The 7,874-nt window shown below is 40.3% G+C and overlaps 1 protein-coding gene across 4 annotated transcripts in view; it reads right to left on the bottom strand.

Annotated features, from left to right (window-relative positions):
- Positions 1-703: 703 nt before the first annotated feature.
- UNC50 (unc-50 inner nuclear membrane RNA binding protein) overlaps positions 704-7,874 on the bottom strand; it is a 30,882-nt gene continuing 23,711 nt past the window's right edge. For 2 of the 4 annotated variants that reach the window (XM_033949007.1, XM_033949009.1), the window contains exons 6-7: positions 6,023-6,155; positions 1,378-1,473 (exon numbers count right to left, since the gene is read on the bottom strand). In XM_033949007.1, the coding sequence (XP_033804898.1) occupies positions 1,434-1,473; positions 6,023-6,155 (173 nt within the window). In that variant the 3' untranslated portion in view covers positions 1,378-1,433. Of the gene's footprint in view, positions 1,474-5,071; positions 5,161-5,504; positions 6,156-7,874 lie in introns of those variants that run through there. The other 2 variants (XR_004539906.1, XM_033949010.1) reach the window with 2 other exon arrangements.

Below are 7,874 nucleotides of genomic sequence, written 5' to 3'. Positions count from 1 at the left end.
AAAACTTATCTATTTCAAAAATCTCTGGTTGATTCTTCTGTTCCAAGATAATTTTGGAATAGAATTATCTCATTCTCTAGCTGAATTTAGGAAATCTTGTTAACCGAGTCAAGCCCTTTTTGTAAGGGACGAATCGGTATATAAAACCAAGGATTGGATTGCTTTTGTATGTCCCACTTATCTAGCATGTCTCACCTATTGCACTGGAAAAAGAGATTATGTACTTACCCTGGTAAACTCTTTTCCAGTAGATAGGTGAAATATTATAGACCAGTGTTCTTCAACCACCGGTCCGTGGACCGGTGCCGGTCCACAGAAATTTCCTGCCGGCCCACGGTGCGATCGATGCGGTGTTATCTTTGAGCCAGCTCCCTCTTTCTCACTGATTCAGTGCACAAAGCCACGGGCAGCGGCTCCTATGGGCATCCTGCTCCTGAACCGGAAGCCTTCTCTCTGACATTGCAACGTCAGAGGGAGCGGCTTCCAGATGAGGCATGGGATGTGTAAGGTGCAATTAGTACTATTATGGGGGTGGGGTCTGGGGTGGAGATTGGGTAGAGATAGGTGGGGTCTGGCCCACGATTTAGCCCAGTGTTCTTCAACCGCCGGTCCACGGACTGATACCGGTCCACAGAATAATTATTTTATTTCTGCCGGTCCATAGGTGTAAAAAGGTTGAAAAACACTGTTCTAGATTCCTGCCCTGTCCTTCCTGCGCCTGTTATCTCAGTTTGTTTCATGTGTCTCCAGGTTGTACCTTAGATAAGTCAGCCCTTGGGGGCTGGGAAGTATGCTATATCTGTGTTCCTTTTAGGCGGGAGTAGTTTCTGTGCTCCCTTGAGGTTTAGTTATATACAACTTTACAAAGTAGGGTAAATATAGTTAATTACTGATATTCAATTCATTAAAATGCTATACCAAGAATTCATTAAAATGCTATACCAAGAATACCGTAACATAAAATTAATTAAATATTTAATTTATTGATTTCTTTAATTCAATTCATATCCTAAAAACTAACAAAATTTATTTCATCTACATTTAAAATCTAAAATCTACAGAAACATGTAATACAAAGTACAAAATGCTACTAATAACAAAATCATAGGCTGGGAAAAGCTACAGGTACTATCTAAAGCTTTTAAATAGAGTCCATCAATCAATCTTCCAATCTTCAAGATTCTTAATGATAAGTTTTGAAGCCATTCAGGCCCAATGAAGCTCACTTAACTTGATGATGAATCAATTAAAGTCCCAATATCTCCTTGAGTAGTAGTCTGTAGGCTTGACCAGGCCAGTTGTTCCTTATATTCATGATCCAATTAGAAATGCTTAATCAGTTCTGACGTTCTCTCTTCTTAATCCTTAAAGTTTTTCCGGTTTTAATTACTTATATTGTTCAATCAACATAAGCCTCCAATTCCAGCTGAGTTTCAGTTGAGTCCATCATCAGGGAGGTTGAAGATATAAGTACTAAAATAATAAGAAGAGTTTTCTAAATACTAAATACTACTAGTGCATTTACTATAGTTAAATGCATTCTAATAACCATTAATACTCAGTTCCTAGTTATGAATACCTAACTTACTCCCTAAGGAAGTCTCTGATTGGCTCATGTGTCTCAGGCTCTTCCCTGTACATCACATGATGCACCGGGGCCTAAGGCCTCAGAAGCATCGTGGGAGGCATTGGAGCAGGAGGGACAGAGCCACCTTTCCTACTTCATTACAGGTACGGGGAGGGGGGCGTCCATTGGGTGGCAGGAGGGAGCCGGCATCCCTCCTGCCGTTTGTTTTGGGTTTTGTTTTGTTTTTTTGGGGGGGGGGAGTTGGGAGTGTTACAGATGGCAGGAGGGAGTGGAAATCCCTCCTGCCATAGAGGCAGCGGCGGGCATCGGCTCGGGTTAAAACCAAGGGCTCACAATGCACTTTTTGCAAAAGCACATTGCCAGCCTGTGGTTTTAAAGGGCAGGAGAGTCGGTAAGGAAGTGAAGTGACTGGTTTTCAGCAGTCGCTTCATTTCAAATCGGCAAGCCCAATTGGTGTTCCTTCCTACTTTGCATGCCATTTCCCCTCATTTGCATATACAGATCGGAGATTGATCGCACAGCTGTTTAGTGAATTGGGTTGGGAAACAATTGCAAAAGCATCAGTACACGATCGGTAAGTTTTGTGAATCTAGCCCTAAGTCGGCACAATAGTATATTTATGGGTGAAGATTAGGCTTTTTGGGTCTATCGAATTTGGCTAAAATAAATTGTAATAAGTATGTCTGGGATATGTAACTATATTGCAGCAATTGCAATATATAAAAGTAAAATGTAGTAATTAAATTTAACAATGTGATTTGTAGTAAATTTTGAATTTAATAACTTTTGAACTGTTAACATTGAATTATTATATGTTTAGAGTACAGTAAAATTATTTATATGACGACAACTCTTTAGCTTCATTAAGGTAGGGTATGCATATTCATTAGGGATATCTTGAAAACCTTACTGGCTGGGGAAAGGGGGGCCCTAGAGCAGGTTTAAGAACCACTGATTAAGCATTTTACTGTGACCGAAACAGATTCATCAATCATTGCTGGCATCAAGGAGCATTTCCAAAATGTAATAGACACTGTATTTTTTGCACCATAAGACAAACCCTAGATTTAGAGTTGGAAAACAAGAAAAAAAAACATTCTATACCCTGTCCCCCCTCCCTGCCAGGCTCTGTACCTTGTCCCCCCTCTGATGGTCTAGTGGTAGGCCGGGACAGGGTACAGAGCCTGGCAGGGAGGGGTGCAGAATTTTTATTTTTTTTTCATCTCCCCCATTTCTGGTCCCTCTTCAAGGAATAAGACTTTTAAGTGCTGTCTTATTTCACGTGGAGGCTTTTTTATGCTGATTTTTGGAAACACTGAACTTAAGTACATGCAAAAGCCAGCTGAACGGAAGTTTTCTTGGGGCTGGAATTGCTGAAAAGCAGTTCTAAGCACCAGAAGACCGGCAGCTGAAGCAAACACAAAACAGACTGAGCTCATTCTAGGCCTTGGGAATAAGCACTGGTCTGGTCACATTTCAGTTAATGTCTGACAGATTCAGCAGGAACCCCTTGAAGTGCCCCAGGCTCTAGGCTGTAAAACCGACACAAGGCACTGCACAGGGATAATGTCCCTTCCAGCGATCGCAACTTGTTCAGCACCAGAAGCAAGATAAAGCCGAGGTCTTGGTGCTTGGACTTCCCTCTTACCACCAGAGCCTCCAGAGCAAGCAGGTCCCAGACTTCCTGACCATCGAGCGCCACGGTCCCCTAAGGCTCTGGCCTGCTGGTCTTCCGCCACTGGGTACGTAAGTGCTCAGAGAAGCTCGTACATGAGCACCATAGGAACTGCTCCCATCTCTGGTTTCCCACTAGAGATCACCCGCAATAAGTCCTGCCCTCTTTTGACAAAGCTTCATGCTTCTGACAAATGTGGAATGCTTGCGTGGGAGAGAAGTTGTCAGATGTAGTCGGGGGACCTAAGAAGGAAAGCTGTGAGATTTGGTGGTGGGTGAGCTCAGGTACGGGATTGACAGTAGGAGGGGGAGGGTAAAAAATTTATATCTTCACTGCATAAGACGCACCAGACTTTCCTCCCACTTTTGGGTGGAAAAAAGTGCGTCTTATGGAGTGAAAAATATGGTATTTCCTGTTCATCCACTACACAGTTTGGATTTTCTTTCAGACAGAAGATAACCTAATCACCTTCCCAAATGATGCAAAAACATAAGTAATAATCTTTGGGAAGGTTGTATCAAAACCAGAGCAAAATGGAAGGTTCTATTTATGATTTATAAACAGTTGTACAGTTTTACTACTTAAAAACAAACATTTAAATATAAAATCATAGGTGTTTGAAGCTTGTGCAAATGAGAAGAGAATCTGCAGGGACAAGGACAAACTTTGTCCCCATGTCATTAGCGAATGACAAAGGGACTAGTTCCTGCAGTTAACCATGGTAAAACCACAGGAATGGGAAAGATTCCTGTGCAATTACTATGGGTGCAGGAGCAAAGTGCTTTAACTTTGCTGCTCACACAAGGCAGTTTCTTCCTGTGGTGAAAAAAATGCCTTTACTGCAACTCTGAGTCCCAACCAAAATGAGTTCTCCTACCTCCACTGGCATTGGCCTCTTCCTCATCCTCAGAAGGCAGCTGCCTGACTGGCTCTTGTCCTCTTTCCATCTCCTCCTCCCTCCAATGCAGCATCACAAAGAGGAGGCCTCCCAAGTGCTGAGATCCAAAAAGAGGGCTCAATTGCTGCTGCCACACATTCAAAAACCCTGGCAACGAGCACCATTTTGTGGGTTTTGGATATGGTGTCAGTGGTGATTAAGAGCAGGCAGTGGAGAAGAAAGATTGTGGTCCTTGTTGAGAGTTCTCACAGTATGGGGGTATTTTTAAGAAAAAAAGAATCCTAACTCTTTGCTTCTGCCTGCTCAGCTGATTGTGACATGGGGAGAAGGGGTTGTTTGGTTTTTTTTAGCAGGCTTGATTGGAGGTGGAAGAGCTATTCTGCTGGTGAAGAAGAGCAGCCATTATGGGTTAAGAGGAGGGGGGAGAAGCAGGCAAGCTGAAGGAGAAAAAGGTGAGCTTAGGTTTTTCGGTTGGTTGTTTTTTAATTAAAGGAGGACTTTTGTTTTTTTACCTTTGTAGAGCTTGTTTCTTAAAGAAATGTTTTCTCTTTATCATTACAAAAACCCTGTTCTGCTTCTCCTCTGTACCCACCCAAAGACTGGATGTCAGGCCAGCTAGCTGCCACTGAAGAACAGCCATGTTGCATTGGGAGAAGCAGGCAAGCTGAAGGAGAAGAAAAAGTGGGCCCTAGTTTTTTTATTTTGAAATTAAAGGAGGCCTTTTTTTTTTTTTTTTTTTTAAACCTGTGCAGAGCTTCTTTTTTTTCTTTAAGAAATAGCTCCTCTAAGATTAAAAGAAAAATCTGAACCGTTAAAAGTACAGGTTGTGCTGGTATAGGTGTGTGCTTCATTGTTGTAAAGAATGTTCACTTTTATACTTTAATAAAAAGACAAATATACAAAATCATACCTGTTTGAGGCTTGTATGAATGCTGGGGCCAGAGCTCACAGGGACAAATCCTTTCCCTGTGTCATTCTCTACTTCTGAGCATCCAGCCCCTAGAGACAGGGAAATACCTACAGTATATAAATTTAATGCCCTTTGAACTACTGCTGAAAAGGCATCAATAACATATTTTTCCATTCAGGACAGAATCAGAAAGACTTGTTCTCTTCTGACAACTGAAAAAACACTGTTGCAAGGTTCATTCTTTTGGCTAATATTTTTAAAAGTCACATCTCTATTTCTGATGTAAGCAGTGTGAGACAGGAAAGGAAGATTCAAAGTATAATTTTTTTATGCAGAAAAAGTGCTAGATTAAACAAGACTGCTCCAGCACTCTTTAATGCTACCATTGTTATGCACCGTGTTTCTATACACCATTAGCCTAGGCTGCACCAAAAGAAGTTTAGAAATATTTTATTACAGAAATGTACAAGTCATTTAAGGAATGCACTGCAAAAATACTGCTAAGTATCAGCTTCTTTAGAGATGTAAATGATTAAACTGCCATTCAAAACATTTTTAAACAATTCAGTCTTGTTTTTGTGAACACTAAATATTGAGGGAACGCATAGCATGATCATTCTTTTAATTGCATTTGGACATCCTTTATCATGCTATACTTCCCTTGAGGCAACAGCCCAACATCTGAGCAGAGTGTAGGTCTCCGGGATTACATGCAGATGCAAGAGGGGGGAAATGGCTCCAAGGAAACAGCTCTTAAGAACATTTCGGCTCCTCTGACTAAACATTTTTAATGGTTGGAAGCCCTCAAAAATTAGAAAATAAAAGCTTTCATTTATATCTACAATGGAAAGCAGCATATTTACATGTCTGTACAAAAAAAAAAGTCTTATTGGCTGTAATAACACATAAGAGAGAATTCTACAGGTGTAGAACCAGAAAAGTCTTCTTTACCGCACTCGGTATTTGTAGAAATTGCAAAGTCCTTCGGTAAAGTTCCATCCCAATGCCAATGAGAGCACATACAGCAAAATGAGAACAGCAAACGGATACAGGAGGACAACTGTGTTCTTCAAGAAAGGCAATGCTAGGCAAAAGAAAAGAAGAGAGAGTCCAACCTTAGCAGTAAATGATGGCAAGAGCTCAGGTATACTGCTCCATCTTGATGATAAAACTTCAATTGTAACACTCTTCCACAATAAACACTATTATAATAAAATCTTGGTATCTGATGGAATCAACAGAAGGACTTTAAGGCAAGATCAAGTAGGACCTACAGTAGTACAATAGGAAGGTACTAAACAAGTAGTCTGCATAAACTATTTGGTTTGCCCCAACTATTTTATCTTATAAATTATTTCCTTTTTTAATATAATACATGGTATCCTCAAATACTCCAAACCAGGAAGATCAAGGAAAGGAATAAATTCATCAACAAGTCAGCACTTCCAGTTGCTATTTATTAGCACACACTATAATGTAATGCTCTGCCTTAAATATAAGTCTTACTGGTGTAGATTTATACACTAAATTTAGGTATAAAATTGCACCTGGTTCTGCCTTGAGCATTACTTTTGATCCATGTTAAAGACGATCACTGTATTAATTGCTAATGCTTCTGTATAATGAAGGAACACCAGAAAATTCTAGAAATACTATTGAAGAGAGGAATATACCAATTCTGTTCCCTTCCCAGGTACTGTATTAATGGTGATCAAACACTTGTAACAATCTACAGCAAGAACAATCTGGACACAGAAAATGTCAGGAAAAATAAAATATTCAATTGCCTAAGTACATATATACAATAAAATATCATTAGACAGCATAGGGCAGTGTTCTGCAATGCAAGCCTAGGGGGCTAATGATGGCCTCCAGAGACCTATAAGGTGACTCCCATTGTCTATCTGGGAGGGGGGGGGGGGTCTGCATCTCTCCCCTTTATGACCTGAGCCTGGGTAGAGAGGCAAAGTGGATAGTGGGAAGAGCCACATTCTTGAAAGGTAAGGCATTTCCTCAGTAGAAAAAAAGAGCATACATTTGCAAATGCTCAAAACTTTGATACCACCCCCTCCTCCCTTCCAAATTAAGTTTGAAGGGTGGGCTGGGGGGATTGATATCATTGATACAAACTAGTCAGCAGTGTCGTGGCCCACATGGGAAGATATTTGGCAGTTGTACTTTAGCTCATTAGAATCCAAAGTGGCCCCCAGCTTAAAAATTAATGAAGGGTATAAGTAGAGGTGGACCATAGTTCTATCCTTTTCTTACCAACAAAGAAAGCTGCACATGAATTCAGAAAGAGGCATGGATATTATCTTAGCTAGGGTAAGAGTGAATAGATTAGCTTAAGGGATCCAAGAACTGCACCCTTTTTTTGTCAAAATGCAGTTTTAAGAGCTGGACCCTATTCCACAGCAACAGAGATTTAATTTTGCACTAGGACTTTACAATGCAAATGTGAGGTACTGGGAAACAATTTGTGAAATTAATTAGGAAAGTTTGATAAGAAGCAACTCTGATGCTAAATAGCTCTCTCTGTACCTTTTTCCCTATGTAAATCTTCTTGCCTTTATACATCTTTATGTTCTGCTATCTATTCACACAATTCAAAATGCATTACAGTTAATGCATTAAAAATGGGGCTTGTTTTACTGATCTATACAACATGAAAATGTGAAAGAACAATTACAAAAATACAGTATTTTAAAAGTTGCAATGTCCTTTTAGCAGCCCTAAATTATTTATGATAAGTGCCTAGCAACTCTGAACAGCAAAATATGCAGATTATTTTGGCAATATGCTC

Source organism: Geotrypetes seraphini, chromosome 6 (genome assembly GCF_902459505.1).
Source record: "Geotrypetes seraphini chromosome 6, aGeoSer1.1, whole genome shotgun sequence".
Taxonomy (NCBI): domain Eukaryota; kingdom Metazoa; phylum Chordata; class Amphibia; order Gymnophiona; family Dermophiidae; genus Geotrypetes; species Geotrypetes seraphini.
The sequence above is the reverse complement of the archived record's forward strand: the minus strand, read 5'-3'. Positions and strand labels throughout refer to the sequence as shown.